The sequence below is a fragment of the Neophocaena asiaeorientalis genome, unplaced genomic scaffold (assembly GCF_003031525.2).
Source record: "Neophocaena asiaeorientalis asiaeorientalis breed wild unplaced genomic scaffold, Neophocaena_asiaeorientalis_V1.1 scaffold177, whole genome shotgun sequence".
Taxonomy (NCBI): domain Eukaryota; kingdom Metazoa; phylum Chordata; class Mammalia; order Artiodactyla; family Phocoenidae; genus Neophocaena; species Neophocaena asiaeorientalis.
Genome location: NW_020172779.1, coordinates 22,235,865 through 22,251,889, shown reverse-complemented (window position 1 = coordinate 22,251,889; position 16,025 = coordinate 22,235,865). Strand labels below are relative to the sequence as shown.

General features: G+C 63.9%; 1 protein-coding gene across 1 annotated transcript; it reads left to right on the top strand.

Moving 5' to 3' along the window:
- Positions 1-14,348: 14,348 nt before the first annotated feature.
- LY6D (lymphocyte antigen 6 family member D) lies at positions 14,349-16,025 on the top strand. Its single transcript, XM_024741266.1, has 3 exons — positions 14,349-14,411; positions 15,215-15,313; positions 15,529-16,025. Exons 1-3 carry the CDS (start codon positions 14,360-14,362, stop codon positions 15,762-15,764), a joined length of 387 nt encoding a protein of 128 aa, XP_024597034.1. The 5' UTR covers positions 14,349-14,359; the 3' UTR covers positions 15,765-16,025.

Below are 16,025 nucleotides of genomic sequence, written 5' to 3'. Positions count from 1 at the left end.
TCTCTGTCCCTCCTCTGAAGGAGCCAGGGAGGCTCAAGGAGGGGCTAGCTGGGACACTCCCGGGCCAGGTGGACACTCAGAGACCCCCACCCCGAGACTGGGGCCCTTCAGGATGTGTAGGGAGGTGCTGGTGTTCTCCCTGCTGCAGGGAAACAGAAGGCTGCAGTGCGGGGGGTAGGGGCCAGGCTCTGCGTGAGCGGGAAGGGAAGGAAGAGGGGAGACTGGCCGAGGGCAGGTGCCAGAGCAACTCAGGACACCGAGCTTTCTACTCAGGACACTCAGAGTCCCACCAGCCTGAGCTCTCTGGTGGCTGCTTAAGCCCTTTCTGAGGCGCCCTGTGCCCATGCGCACAGCAGCCTTTCTGTCCTTCCCCAACACTCTGGGCATGGGTCCTAAGACTAGAACAGCATCCGTTCCTTATGGCCAGGAATAAGACTCAGCATGTGACCAAAGCCCAGGCTCAGAGTGGGACCAGGGCCAGGGCTCGGAATGTGACCAAGGCCAGGGCTCGGAGTGGGACCAGGGTCAGGGCTCAGAGTGTGACCAGGGTCAGGGCTCGGAGTGGGACCAGGGTCAGGGCTCGGAGTGGGACCAGGGCCAGGGCTCGGAGTGGGACCAGGCTCAGGGCTCTGGAGCCCCCTTGGTGAAATAGGCATAGGAACATCCCTTTTCCAGACCTGCCTGACAGCGTGGGGCCTGAGTTCACATCCTGGGTCCCCACCACTCTGTCCCCGGCACAGGGCGGGAGGAAGGGTCAGACGCAGGGAGGGGAGGGGGGAAGGGGGAGGCAGGAACAGGGCTCAGCCTCTTGTTCACGTGGTGGTCCTGGGTTCATAACTGGGGTCAAGGACTTTTCCCAGAGGGAGGGATGGAGCTCCTCTGGGCGGGTGTCCAGTCCAGGGCCTCACTGGGATCTTAGTTTTCTCGCCTGCCCTGCACACCTGTGGGGCAGGGAGCTCCATGTCTCCTCTCAGCCACTCTGGGGAGTGGAGGCCAATGCCAGGCTGAGGAGGCCATGTGTTAATTGTGACCTGGGGTGGGAGCCTGGGCCTTAATTGGAGAACGTCCAGCTGGTAAAAGAGTGAGTTTCAAATGCCTGGTTAGTTTAATGAGGGGTGGCTCCCCCCCGGCCCCCAGCCCCTGGGCAGGCTGGTACTTGGGACACATTTCTCTGCCCATCCCCAGGCCAGGGCAGCCTCTGCCCTCCTGCCCTCCTCGTGCGGAGGATCCCCCCCTTCCCTGAGAGCATCTCTGCAGATAGCTGGGCCCTCTCAGGCCCCTGCCCCACAGGACTGCAGAGTCTTTGCTGCAAAAGGCCCTTTGAGAGTCCTTATGTTCAGTATTTCCCACATTGCCCTATTAGGGGAAAAAAATCTCTTACAGATCCCCAGGAACATAGACCTCAGTTTGAGAAACGCTGTGCCCCCGGGAGAAATCCAGCGGACTTTGCTTGTGGGAGGGTTTTGGGAACCCACCCCCTTGCCTATTGCTCTGCACTGGCTCCTCCTCTTCTTTCAAGCCCCGCCCCTCATCGCCCCTACTTCAAATGCAGTCCACCTTCTCCAGGCTGCGCACAGGGCTCTGGTGTGTTACCCGACAGATCACTGAACGCGGGTCCCCCAACCCCTCACATTCAGCCCTTCGTCCCTGCACCCCAGGACCAAGGGGTAACGGAGTAGAAATCAGCAACGCCTGGGGCAGGGGGAGCCCAGAGCCCCAGGAGCTCTCTCCCTCCCACAGACTGTCTGCTGCACCCACAGACCCAAGGCCTGGCTTCCGCCTGCTGGCCTCTGAGCTGGGTCTAGGGCCGGCCCACTGCCTGGCGCTGCAAACAAAAGGCTCATGGCCCCAGTCTGGGCTCCATCGTGTCCTTCCCAGCCACATGACCCTCGAAGCAAGATCGAAGAACTTCCTCAGGCCTGGGCTGAGGGCTGAGGTGGAGTCTGGAAAGTCACCCAGGCTTCAGAGTCCAGTCCATATCTCAGGACAGCTCCAGGCAAGGCTGGGCTTCAGGCCAGGGAAGCCAGGGGCTGCTGGGCAAGGCCTGGCTGCTGCCACGGCCCGTGGCCGCAGGAGGTCACCAAGCTCGGAGGGATGATGGAGTGGACGGAGTCGAATGGAGTGAATGGTGTGGATGGTGTGGACGGGGTGAGAGGTGTGGATGGAGTTGAATGGAGTTGAAGGGAGTGGAGTGGACAGAGTAGAGGGATGGTGTGGGTGGGATAAATGGAGTAGAGTGAGTGGAGTGGACGCAGTGGGCGGTGTGGACGGAGGGGGTGGTGTGGATGGATGAATGGTGTGGACGGAGTGGATGGAGTGGACGGTGTGGACGGAGGGGGGGGTGTGGATGGATGGATGGTGTGGATGGGGTGGGCGGGGTGGACGGAGGGGGGGGTGTGGATGGATGGATGGTGTGGATGGGGTGGGCGGGGTGGACGGAGGGGGGGGTGTGGATGGATGGATGGTGTGGATGGGGTGGGCGGGGTGGACGGAGGGGGGGGTGTGGATGGATGGATGGTGTGGATGGGGTGGGCGGGGTGGACGGAGGGGGGGGTGTGGATGGATGGATGGTGTGGATGGGGTGGGCGGGGTGGACGGAGGGGGGGGTGTGGATGGATGGATGGTGTGGATGGGGTGGGCGGGGTGGACGGAGGGGGGGGTGTGGATGGATGGATGGTGTGGATGGGGTGGGCGGGGTGGACGGAGGGGGGGGTGTGGATGGATGGATGGTGTGGATGGGGTGGGCGGGGTGGACGGAGGGGGGGGTGTGGATGGATGGATGGTGTGGATGGGGTGGGCGGGGTGGACGGAGGGGGGGGTGTGGATGGATGGATGGTGTGGATGGGGTGGGCGGGGTGGACGGAGGGGGGGGTGTGGATGGATGGATGGTGTGGATGGGGTGGGCGGGGTGGACGGAGGGGGGGGTGTGGATGGATGGATGGTGTGGATGGGGTGGGCGGGGTGGACGGAGGGGGGGGTGTGGATGGATGGATGGTGTGGACGGAGGGGGCGGTGTGGACGGAGGGGGCAGTGTGGACACCAGGATTGCTTGTTCAGGGTCTGTCCCATCTCAGTATACAGATGTGCACATTTTGGGGGAAGGGATCAGAACTTCGGTTCCTCACCCACCTGGGCGGTGTGGACGGAGGGGGTGGTGTGGATGGATGGATGGTGTGGACGGAGTGGGCGGTGTGGACGGAGGGGGCGGTGTGGACACCAGGATTGCTTGTTCAGGGTCTGTCCCATCTCAGTATACAGATGTGCACATTTTGGGGGAAGGGATCAGAACTTCGGTTCCTCACCCACCCTTATGTTTTGGGGCCTGGGGTAAATGGGAGCCCACGTACCATAGAGCCAAAAATATGACAGTTCTAAAAGAAGCTTTAAAAAAGTTAAAATAAAATATCATTGACAAATATACCATGGAAACAAACTGGACAGGGACCTCCCTGGCGGTCCAGTGGTTAAGACTCTGCTTCCAATGCAGGGGGAGCACGTTCAGTCCCTGGTCGGGGAACTAAGATCCCACGTGCCACATGGCGCGGAAAAAACAAAAACCCAAACAAACAAACAAAAACTGGACCGTCTAGTGCGAGTCTAGGTTCCCGGCTCCTTGGCTGCACGGAGCACGGCTGGCCCCAGCCCGAGACCTGAGCTGCCCTGCGCTGCAAGGCTGGCCCTGCGTGCGTGTGGCCCCAGCCTGTACGCCAGCTCCACCTCCCACCCCCACCAACAGCTGCCCTGTGCCACACCTGGGCCTGAGGATGAACACCCAGAAGCTCAGCCTGTCCTCTGTGGGTGGGTGAAGCAGCGATCCCCCCCACAGGGGTCCTGGGAAAGGGTGCAGGCTCCAGGTGGGCGCCTCTAGGACACAGGCCAGGGCGGGGGTCTGACAGTGTTCTAGACAGAGGTGATTCTGCCGGGGAGGGGAAGGTGGAGAGAGGGCCGTGGGCACAGGCCAGGCTTGGGCGAGGGAGGGCCTGGAGGTATGTGTGGGTCCGCCCTGGAGGCGGATGTGAGGGCAGAGTTACTCAGAGCCCTGCGGCCCAGTCAGAGTTGCATCCAGAAGGGTGGCTATAGTTACCGGGGAGGGGCCGGTAGCCACCAGGAGAGAGGCTGCGCCCTGGGAGGGGATGGAGTAGAGACACCAGGGGATGTGAGCTCCCACCCCAAGACACTAAGTGGGGGCAGCCCCGTGTGAGTAGGCCATTTGCTGCATTCCCCAGGGCACCCTTGTCACCCACAGTCCCCCGAGCCTGGCCTGGAGGCCTGATGGGCAGCAGAGCGGCTCCCAGTGGGACGCCACTGGCTCCGCTTGCCCCTGGTCAGTGGGGCCCACAGACCAGCACCCTAGGAGCTCACCGGAAATGCAGGCTCAGGTCCCACCTGGGGCTCCAAGTCAGAAGCGGCATTTTGCCAGAGCCCAGGTGATCTGTGTGCCTGCTCTGGATTGACAGGCCCGTCCAAAGCCAGCTTTCAGCCTGTGGTACCTCAGTTTCCCCATTAAAATGCCTCCCTGCCGGCCCTGGCCCGAGAGAGGCCCAGGGGAGACGGCTATGCCCACTCAGAAGAGCTCTGGGGGAGCCGTGCCCCCAGACCAGACCTCAGGGCAGGGCCCTGTCCTTAAGACCCCCAGAGCGGGTCACCATGCCCGTGCTGCCTTCCTTCTTCCCAGCCCAACCTGGGGCCTCGTGATAACTGCAGAGACAGGGAGGCCGAAGGTTCAGCACAGAGGGACAGGCAGAGAGAGGATTAGCAGACCTTCTGAGAGCCCCTGGGGCCCCTGGGGGGCAGGGCAAGGGGAGGCCCGGGAGGCATGAGTCAGGCTGGCCTGGCTGGCCCAAGCTCACCTCTAGCTAAATGCCTAGGTCTGCCTGACCAGGGAGCCGGCCGTACAAAGGCCCCCGGTGTCGGCTGTGGGGGACACGGGCGGTGTCCTGTGTTCCCAGTCCTAGCTGGTAGATGCCCCATGATGAGGCCACTCCTGGTGTTCCTGCTTCCGGCTGTGCTGTGCACTGACCTGGGTAAGGGACGCTGACCTGGGTGGGAGGTGCCGGGTAGGGCTGGCTGCGGTCTGAGGGTCTGCGGCATCAGCCTGGATGGGGGGCTGCAGGGATTGGGGGGAGAGGCCCTCGTGGCTGCTCCCTGACCAGCCAGACACGGAGACCTTGGTGTCCCTTTGGGAACAGTTTCTGGCATATCTGCCTCCTGTGGGGCGAAGGACCCTGGCGAGCGGTCCGAGGCGGCAGAGCTCTGGGCCAGGCAGGGGGACCTTGGTTCCAGTGAGGGTAACCAATTGTCCTGTTTTCCTGGGATTTCTGGGAGGTGGGACTGTGGTGCTAAAACCAGGGAAAAAAATCAGTCACCCCCCTTGAGTCCCAGTTCTGCCCCTACCTGATGACCTGGTTTTATGACCTTGAACACCAGCGCCTGGTGCTTTTAAGGTCACCGGAAATGGGGCCTGAGGAGTGGGGGGTACAGCCCGTGATTATCAGCTGAATAACTATCATCTGGGGATAATTAGCCCCATCTGTGGCTTCCCTTGAGGGTGGCTGGGGGATGAGGGTGGAGGTGGAGCCGCCAGCTGTCGGGGAAGGCCCGGGGTGGGGGGTGGGTAGAGGGCAGAGGGGAAGGAGGCACCTTGGGGATCAGTCCCAGATTGGGGGGGCTGGAAAGACAGGTGGAGGGGACTTTCGGGCGAGGGTGTGAGGCTGGTTCCGTGGACCGGGCAGTGGGCAGGGTCGCTTCTCAAAAGAGAGCCTGGCGCAGAGGTGAGTAGCGGGAAGAGAGAGCCGGTGCTGGGGAGGGTCCAGCTGCGGGAGCAGGGCAGGGGGCAGGCGGGCTTGGGACATCTCCATCCTCCAGGGCTTAGCGGTCCTGGGAGGCTGACACTGGGAGATAGCACAGGGACCTATGGAGCATTAACCCATTAATGCTCAGCACGGCCCAAGGACGTAGGGACGATCTGGACCCCTGTGGGGGAAACTGAGGCACAATAAGGTTCTTGGTCAAGGGAAGCTAGGAGTGTCTCCCCACCCCACCAGCGCCCAGGACTTAGCTGCACACAGAGGATTAGGAGCGGCGGGGGGTCACCCTGAGACACAGAGGCCTATTCTTCTTGGGGAGTTCCAGAAGCCTGACCTGGGAGGTACGGCCTCCGAGCCCGGGGCGGGGGCTCTGGAGGTCTGAGCTTGACCTCCTGCTTGCCTGTGGTCCAGCCACAAGCGCCCCAACCCTCCCCATAGGCGGAAATAGATTTGACATCAGTGGACCCATGTGGGCAAGGACACCCCACGGGGCACCCCGCCCGGGTCCCCCACAGCCCCCTACCCCGAGCCCTGGCAGAGAGGTGCCCTTTCCTACAGCACAGCCCACGTAAGGGGCTCCTAGCTTTCCCACCTGCCCACTTGCCCTGTCACAGCTCCTGGGTCCTCGCAGCCTGGTCCCCGCCGGCCTGGCCTCCGCCAGGCTGCACCTTCCGCCCGAGGGTTCTTTCCCCAGATGACAAGTAAAAATCTGTTCATCTGTCCAGGCCCAGCTCCAGGGCCACCCACTCCAGGGAGCCTTCCCAGACTGCAGCCACCCTCTGTGAAGACCGTGGTCCCTCTCGGCCAAGTGCCCACAGGGTGTCTGTTGCACTCCGCTCCAGGACATTGGGGTGACGCGCTGCACCTCGGGCGGGCGGCCACCCTTGGACGGCCTTTGGGGCCTCCAGGACAGGGGCCTTGTCCCGGTCTCCCTGTCGGTGGGCCCTAGGGCCGGCTGCTCAGCGTTCAGGGGTGAGCCAGGACCGGACCTTTTGCTGCAGCCTCCCCATCGATCGGCCTGGGGTGGGGTGCACCAGCAGGCCCCAGGCATTGAGGGGCAAGGCCTTTCCTTCCTGCTAGTAAACAACACTTAGCACCTACTGTGTGCAGGCAGCAGTCCTGAGCCTGCAGCCCCATCCTGTAGGTAAGGACACTGCGGCCCAGAGAGGGACGGGGCAGTGAGGAAGAGGACCCAGGTCGTCTCTGTCCCGGGGGAGCCTGCAGACCTCCACCCACCGCCTCTGCCCGCACTCCTGCTGCCAGACTGGCGCTCACACACACAGGGCCAGTGGAGCACAGCAGTTCCTGCCCCTCGGCCTGTCCCAGGGGACCAAGAAGAGGGGGCGCTCAGTCTAGCCCCAGGCCCGGGCCCCGAGGCCGCCCACCCCAGTGGCTGCCTGAGCCCCCAGCCCAGACTGACCACGGGTCTGCTTCCTTTCCTCCCAGCCCAGGCCCTGCCCTGCTGCGGCCTCGAGCCCTGCGAGCCTGGTGGAGTGCCCTCTCCTCGGCCCACCCAGACCCTGGGGGACACCATGCCCTCCAGCAGGAATCCCCGCAGTGGGGCCCACCCCGGGGCTCTAGGGGGCAGGGGCTACCCGTCCTTGTTTGTAATACTCACGTGTCCATACAAGGGTCGGTTAAGAGAAACTCCTTCTGCAGCCCAACAACACCGTCCCAGCAAGGCCCCAGCGTGGGCTTCCCGGTTTGAGTGAGTCCATGTAAAATACTCGGGAGGGAGGGAGCAGCCGGTCCACGGATTCTGCAAGACGTGGGCACGCAAGGAGGGTGATGCCTGGGACGCCTGGCCTCGGTCGGCAGCCCGGCTGGGGCGCCTCTCCCGGGCTCCCTACCTCCCATCATGCGTGGCAGGACCCCCGACCTGGGCACCTCGCACTGTGCTGGGGCCCCGGCCTGCCCTGCCCAACCACGCCCAGACCCTGCCTTCTCCAGGCTCCCCTCACACCCCCAGGGCAGGCCCCTCCTTCCTGCAACCTCCCGGGATCCCCTCTTCAGGTCGGAGCATCCGCGGGCTGAACCGGGGCCCAAGCTCTTGAGTAGGGCCTGCTGGTGACAGTGACAGGCAGGGCCAGTGTCCCTCCAGCCGCCTCGCTCTCCCACCTTCCCGTCCACTGGTCAGCCAGAGCGTTCATGCATCACAGACCCACGGCACCTCCTTCGTTCCTGCCTCCGGGGCTCAGGGTGCTGAAATCGGGGAGGGATGGAGCCTCTGGAAGGCCACTGGCACCCCTGCCAGCCCCTGCCAGGTGAAGTCAGACCTTTCCCACGGTACCCTGGTTGCCCACGGAGGCGGGGGGGGGACATCGGTACTGGGAGGTGGCCCTACCTCCTCCAGAGGCGACCCCGCAGGGTGTTGAGAGAGAAGGAATAGAGCTGCAGGGCTGCTCTGAGCTGTCTGAGGCGTGGGGTCTGGTGAGTTCGCGCGTCCTCGGTCTTGGGGGCCCCGCTGTGCCCTGGAGGCGGGTCCTCAGCAAGGCACATGCTCAGGTGGGGACGCAGCACTTACTTCTGTCCCAAACCCCCTGGGCCAGAGAGGCAGAAACATGCTTTCAGCAAATCCCACATTGGGGGCTGACACGGCACCCCCGGGTAGCCCCTCGGAGCCTCAGTGTACCCCGGCAGGGGTGCTCAGCTCTGTGCCCACCCCTGCCCATCCTACATCCGCGATCAGGGCACGCCAGGCGCCCGGAGCTCTGAGTGGCCCCAGGGCCTGTGTGCGCAGCCACTGTCGGTCCCCTGCTCCTGTGGCAGGGCAGTGGTGGCCGTTCCGTCGGGGAGCACAGCAGCCCTGAGAAGTGCAGGGCAGCAGAGGTCTCAAGCCAGTGGGAGGGGGCCTGCCCTCCTGTGGGACTCCTGCCCGCTGTCTGCACCTTGGGCTATGTCTGGGGGACAAGATAGGCTGAGGGTGCCCTGCCTTGAAATAAGGGTGTCAGGGTTCCCTTGGGGGCCCTCCCAGCCCCCAGCACAGCCAGGCCCAGAGGCCCAGGAAGAGGTGTTTATGGGGCACGTATAGGGCAGCCATCCCAGCAGCAAAGGTGAGCTCAGGGTTGGACCACTCCACCCAGCCTTAGAAGCTTGGGGTTTCTTCTCTTAAGGAAAGTGGAAATTTCCTTTCTTGCCTCTCTTCTCTGACCAACCTTCCCTCTGGGGCAGGCCCCACCCCTACAAGTCCCAACGGAGAGCCACGTTGGACGCCACATGACGACTCATGGCCACCTCCTCCAAGAGCTTCTGTGTTCAGAAGTAGGGGTGGGGCAAGGGGGCTGTTTCCAGATGAAGACACTCACTCTCCCTCACTACAGATGAGCAAACTGAGGCATGAGGAGCCTTCCGGACCCCTTCCCGGCCCCCCAGCTCCTGGTGGGGGAGTGGTGGTCTGCACCCAAGCCTGAGTTCTCTCTACGCCCACCTACAGGTGCCCCCCAGTCATTAAATCAGCAGACACTCAGAGATCACGTGGACACTGAGACATCACGGTGACACAGCAGACCTGGGGGCCGTAGCCCGTAAACCGACAAGCAAAAGTGGGCCCACAAGTTCTGACAGGGACTCGGGAGGAGGTCGGGTGCTGCAGGGCTCACTGGCCTCTCAGAGGGCGAGGTTGTGGCTGTGATCCTGACCACGGGCAGGCAGTCGGACGGCAGGTGCAAAGGCCCGGAGGTAGGGAAGGGCTGGAGGGACTTCAAGAGGACCCCCGGCGGGAAGACTGAGGGTGGGCACCTGATGTGCCAGCAGAGCAGGGCTCTCGGACAACGGGGCAGGGAGGCTGGCTCTGACCCTGGAGCCCCCGCTTCTGCTGCTGGTTTAGGGAGGAGCATTTAGGGGGCGCGGGGGTAGGGCCGTCTGTGGAAGGCTCAGGCTTCGACCTGTTATTTCTGAAATCCCTGAGGGAGGGTGGGGTGGGAGGGCAGGGAGGCAGCTGGAGCTCAGAGGGCTTGGGAGCAGGGGTGACTCTGCAGTCTTCTGGGCTAGAAGCCCAGACTGCCAGCCAGCAGGGGTCCTGGAGCACCAGGCCCTCCGTGTGCCCTGGGCTTCGCAGTCAGAGCTGCCTCCTCTGTTCTGGGCACATCCCTGGGGGCTCCTGGGCCTCTGTGAGTCACCTTTCCTCCAGCCAGGGGGGCCGCCCCTGCTCCCTTCTTACATAACATCCGAAGTTATGACGGCACAAACCCTCTGATCCCCTGAGCCCCTGGGATTGTAGTCATGAGCTGCTGGCAGGCCCAGACTGGGACCCACCTCCCTGCCCCGGGGCTGTACCCACACCCAGGATGGATGGATGGGTAATGGATGGGTGGATGGATACATGGATAGATGGGTGGATGGATGCATGCGTGCATGATGAGTGGATGGGTGGGTAGGTGTTGGGAGCAAGTGAGGACAGAGAAGTGAGGGTGGAAAGTGAGAAGGGCCCCGTGGTCACTACCCCAGAACCTATACCCATGCCTTCATGGAAGGACGCAGCTCACACCTGAGGGCTTCGCCCTCATCACCCAGATCTCCAAGTCCCAGTGTCCTCTCAGGGACACAGCCAGAGAAGCTGACGGTCAGGGCCCACGTGGGGCTCCGTGGAGAGGTGCCCAGTGCTGGCCCTAGGAGCTGCTGTGAGCAGGGCTCCTGTGAGGCCTCTCCTAGGGCTCCTGCCCAGCCACTCCTGGCAACAGGCTGTGCTTCCAGGCAGGGAAGGGCTGCCCACGTAGCTACTCCCTGGATTTTTGGTCTGGCAGAGCAGGAAAGAGGGGCCCCGCATGTATGAGAGGCCAGCGGAGGGGCAGAGCCGGCCTTGGACCCCAGCCCCCAGCCCAGCCCAAGGATATTAACTGCACCCAGAAGCCTCGCCCAGCGATGGGGAGAAGGTGTCTCTGGAGAAGGGCAGCTGGTGGCCAGGGCCCCAGGGGATGATCTAGGATGGATGGGGCCACGTCAGGTCCTGGGCAGTTGGTGAGAGAGACCTACATCTAGGCCCGCGGCCCTGGGTGTAAAGGCAACTCTCCCACACCAGGAAGGATGAGTGGAGAGGCCAGGGTGAGGGTCAGAGCCCCATGCTGGGGAGCCAGGCCCAGCTCTGGCTCCCACTCACTGACTGGGTGACCCTGGGCAAGGCCCTGCCCTCTGTATGTCAGCTGAGGGAGGCCCCGTATGCGTGCAGGTGTGTGACTTACAGGAACAGAGCAGGCCCAAGGGAGACCCTGGATCACTCCGCTGCCTGACTCAGGGGAAGTCACCTCACTCCAGCTGGGGAAGGAGAGAGACAGAAAGGGAGCATGACCCCCGAGGCCATGCACGGCCCCTGAGCCAGACCCTGGCTGCCTTGCCGGGATGCCCTTCCCCACTCCCCCCCGGGGAGAGCCCCCCTGGGTCCCTCGGCCTCCCTGATAATCATGGTCACGTGGGGTACACACAGAGCATCACGTGTCCACCCCCTCGACATCTCCCCGGCTAGTCAGGGGGCCCTGAAGCCTGGACCCTGTCTCTCCTCGTTCAGTCTCCGTTGCATCCTCTGTGCCTGGTACGTGCTGAGTCCTTCTAAAACTCTGTTGAAGGAATGAAGGAGGGGGTGAATGGGGTGCCTCGAGGTGGAGGAAAGTTTGGGGGTATAGTCGGGGCCGGGGCTCCCCTTATGGTGACCTGAGCTGAAGAAACCTGTCCCGGCCTGAGGTTTGGAGGTGCCCACCCTCAGCCCGGGCAGGCCTGGGGGCCTGCTGTGCCACGCTGAGCCAGGCACTTCCCTCTCTGGGCCACACTCCTGCTCTGTGTAACCCCAGTGGCCCTGCCCCTCTCCCATGCCCAGGCTGAGATGAGGGGGAGAGGGCAGGAAGGCAAGGTGCAGGGAGAGGGCCCGGGCAGGAGAACCTCAGCTGCAGGCAGAGGCCTGGGCTTGTCCTGGCGTCTGGCTTCCTGGCCAGCTGAGTTCAGGGAGCAGGCAGGGCTGGGGGTGGGTGTAGGGGGTAGTATTCCCTCCAAGGCCTCTCCTGGGCGTCACGCCTTCTGGTACAGTCAGGTCTAGGGACCCAGGCTGATAGGAGGGCTCGGGTTCTGGAAAGCAGCTGCTCTTTCCAGCATGTGAGGGCGAAGGGAAGGAGGGGTCGGTGGTGACAGAAACAAGCCAGTCTCTGCCCCACTCCCGGATGACCTGGCGCCAGCCCGGCCCTCTCTGGCCCTTATTTCCTCACCGGTGAAAGGGGTTGGTAGGGGAAGAGCTTCAGGGCTCCTCTCTCCCCTGAACCCGGCCTCTAAGACCGTGGTGGCCAGAGCACTGCCTGCAGGAAGCCCTCCCCGACTGCACCGTCCTGATAACTCCCAGTTCTCTGAGAGCTCCAGTCATTGGAATCACCCACTTTCTCCCACAAGTAAAGTGTATCTGGGGTTGACGTTTCTGCTAGGAAGCCCCAGGAGAGGCAGCTCGCGTCCTCGTGGGCAGCCCTGCTGGGGCAAAGGCCTCCTTCCCGCAGAACAGGACCAGCTGCCGTCTCTGCTCCAGTGTCTAGCCCTGCCACCAGGGCACACAGCCACGTAAAAGCCTGAGGTGCCTCACGGAGGTGGATCGGGGGTACAGGGCCCCCTCCAGCCCCACATGCAGGGAGCCCGCTGCCCAGCTCCCTCACGCCCAGACCTCCACTCCCAGTCGGCCCGACATCCCTGGATCCTGCAGCGCCACCGGGCCCGGCAGGAAATCCAATCCCCCAAAGCTATTTTTCCAGCAGCTTCCATAACCCTTGGCCCAAGTAGTCACCACTCCCCACCTGCCATCTGCCACCCCTTGCTAGTTACCACCCTGTCACTGAGCCCTGTGCCCTGCTTCCCAGGGCCTCCTGGGCACCATCCCTCCCACTCCGAGGGAGGCCTTGGAGCTCAGGGTGACTTTCTCTCTCTGGATCAGGGCCCAGGGACCCCCACGTCACCTGCCTTGTCAATCCAGACCCCAGCTGCCTTAAACAAGCCCCAGGGACCAGCCAGTAGGACAGGCAGCCTTTGCGGGCTCAGGCGGCTGATGCGGGGCTGCCTCGGGGGCTCCTGCCTGCCCCCTCCCTGTGCCCCCCAGGATCCTGGAAGGCACCGCAACACCACCCCTCCACCATCGTGCAGGTCTTGCAGGTCCAGTGACTGCTTCAGGGTGGGCACACCTCTTTGGCTCCCCAGCATCACGATATGCACCCTTGACTCGGCAGGGAGGAGGTGAGGCCCAGCTCAGAAGCCAGCTTGCCTGGGGGCCTGCCAGGAGGAAAGGCCAGGGGTCTGTAGCCCAGACCTGACCGTCCTGAGCCTCTGCTCCAAAGAGCCTTAGGCTGGCCCAGATCCCCACAGCAGGCGCTGCCCCACCAGACCCTCAGGGGGATGTCCACCGGCAGGTTCGGCTGCTGGCAGCGGCCCAGGGCCGACCTCCATCGGTGCCCCGGCCCCAGTCAGCGTCATCACAGCCTGCCTCTGCGGGTCCCACCCGCACCTCCCAGCAGGGTCTGCCGGGCACATCGGAGAAGTAGTGGGGTCCCAGGGTCAGCAAGCAGACAGGGAAACCTGTGGGGAGAGGGACAAGGGAAGGGGGAGCCTACACGCAGAGGCCCGAGTCCCTCCTGTGAGCAGTGCCGGAGGGGGAAGGTGCGGCGGGATCTGCCCGGCAGCCCCCAGCCGAACCCCGCACCGGGCGGGACCCTAGGCCTGGCCTGGAAGAGCACACTGCCTTTCAGGACCAAAGCAGACATGCAGAGCAATTGTCACAAGGCAGGACGCAGGCAGCTGCTGGAGGAGGGCCGGGCTGGAGCATGGCGGAGGGAGCACTTGGCGAGGAGGGGACCTGGGGCCTGGAAAGATGGCAGGTAGGGGCAGTGGAGACGACGGGGGGTTGAGTCTTTGCCTCCACACCACCGCCTCCCCAGCATCCAGCCCCTGCCCCTCCTCCGAAGCCCCAGGCCCCGCTGGACTTCACATCCCTCACCCCGGCGGTGCTCACCTCTCTGCAGGTACATCTGGCATCCACGTCCCTGCCCCGAGGGCTTCTCTTTCCCCTTCTCCCGAGGTCCAGACATCTTAGTGAACACTTCACTTCCCTAGGGTCTTTTCCCCAGGACCCCTGGGGGTCAACCTAGCAACCCAGAGCCCCCGGGAGCCCAAGAAGGCAGGGCCTGAACCTCCTCCTGCACCATGCCCCTCGGCCCCGAGCACAGCACTGGGCATCCCCAGGGCAACCACACAGGCTTGGGACTCTGTGACCTTATCTGAGGGTGGAAGTCAGAGACAAAGTGGAAGGTCAAAGACAAAGTGACCAGAGCTGGGCAGAGGACAGAGAGGAGGCAGGCGGCAGAGCCAGCTGAGGCCGCTGTCCACAGCCCAGAGAAGGGCAGGTGGTGGGGGGTGGTGGGGGGCGGTGGTGGAGCGCGGGCAGAGATCCCTCCAGCTGGCAGGGCAGGGGTGTGCCTCGCTGGAGGGCGTGGGCCAGGCCGGAAGGGGCAGGTCCCCGCCCCTACCCTCCCACCAGCACCGGTCCCAGCTATAAGGCCTCCAGAGAGGAGGGGCTCCCACTGCCCCGGGAACGCCCCGAGATGAAGACAGCCCTGCTGTTCCTTGCCGCCCTGGCTGTGGCTTCTGGGCCAGGTGAGGGGCTGGCTGGGGGCTGGGGGCAGTGGGGAGCCGGACCCTGGAAGCCTGGAGTTGCTCACTTCTAGGCACGGAGAACCTTGGCGTTGTGAACCCTAGAACAAAGTGAACCCCGCATCTTAATTTTGTGGGATCACAGACTTAACAATATTTCAGAATCAGAAAATCAACCCCAAGAATCAGACATTCTGAGAGGGAGCGATGCTGGGAGTTGTCTTGAGATGCCTCTCCTGGGGAAAGACAGATACCCAGGGTTCAGCCCCTCATCCCCCTCTCCAGGGCCCAGGGCCCTCCTGGGTCACCCTTCCCCCTCCCCACCCCCCCCCGTAGGCTCAGCATGGCCAACCTGACGGCCTCCGGGACCCCAACGCAGCCTCAGGTCCTCACCGTGGGCTCCCCACCAGGAGACAGCCCCCAGGGTGGGGACTGCAGCCAGGTCCTGTGAGCCACTATTAGCAAATCCCAGAGCCTCTGATGCCCCTGGGGAAGGGTCTTCAGTGCACCTCATACTGGCCACCCCCTCACTGGTCCTCTGGGGATGCCCGGCACTGGACAGCTCCTCCGGGTGGGGTGCCAGGGCCCCAGCAGACAGGAACTGTCACCTCCTGCCTCCTGAGGCTGTGTGCAAGAAAGACCTGAACCCTGGCGGGGCCCAGGAGCCTCAGAGGCGACTGGTCTAGGGTAGGGGTGACAGAGGGCTCTGTCCAGGAGGAGTCTTTTCTGGCAGTAAACCCAGGCATCCCTGTCTCCCTGGGAGGTCTCCCTGGGGCCTGCTGAAACCCCTACACCCTCGCCCCCAGCCCAGGCTCTCCGGTGTCACGTATGCACAAGCTCCACCAACTGTGAGAAACCTCAGGTCTGCTCAGTCAACTCAAACTTCTGCAAGACGGTGACCAAGGGTGAGCGATCTGGGGGAGGGGAAAGGGGCCCCTGCAGGACACTCCAGGGCTCTGTCCCGGTGCCCCAGGGCTTGGAGGATCATCCCTGGGGAGGATGGTGGGAGTGATCTCGGTGACTGACCGGTCACGGTGGCGATGGACCCTGGGAACTGGTACTTGGGAGGCCCTGGGGGTCGGAGGCGGTGCCTGGCCTGACCTCGCCCGCCCGTCCCCAGTGGAGCCCCTATCTGGGAACCTGGTGGAGAAGGACTGCGCGGAGTCGTGCACGCCCACGCACAACCTGCAGGGCCAAGTCAGCAGGGGGTCCTCGGCCACCCTGTGCTGCAGGGGCGACCTGTGCAACGACAGTCTGCAGAGCGCTGCGCCCGCCCGCGCCCTGCTCACCAGCGCCCCCCTCGGCCTGGCGCTGGCCCTGGGCCTCCTCGCCCTCACCTGGGCCGCCAGCCTGTGACCCTCGGGACCGGGGCCCCACCCCCTCCTCTCCCTGGCCAGGATGGGGGCTCAGACACCCTGGCTGGGGGCTCCCCTGGAAGGTCTAGTGCAGGGCGGTGGTGCGGCACGAAGAGCTGCTGGCTTGGAGCCGCCCCTCCCCCAGCACAAGAGGACGCCCCTCCCTGAGCAGCGAGGGGAGGAGGGGGGACAGGAGGCATTCGGCTCCCTTCAGGCTTCATATTCGTTCTGTTTGGTTTCCGTTTATTTTTCTACCCAAAGC

What these genes read in the sequence shown, in the direction of transcription:
- LY6D (XM_024741266.1), top strand. Translation starts at nt 14,360, where the DNA reads ATGAAGACAGCCCTGCTGTTCCTTGCCGCCCTGGCTGTGGCTTCTGGG. An exon ending in GGCTGTGGCTTCTGGGCCAG is followed by an intron (nt 14,412 to 15,214) that starts GTGAGGGGCTGG and finishes CCTCGCCCCCAG; the next exon opens with CCCAGGCTCTCCGGTGTCAC. An exon ending in CTGCAAGACGGTGACCAAGG is followed by an intron (nt 15,314 to 15,528) that starts GTGAGCGATCTG and finishes GCCCGTCCCCAG; the next exon opens with TGGAGCCCCTATCTGGGAAC.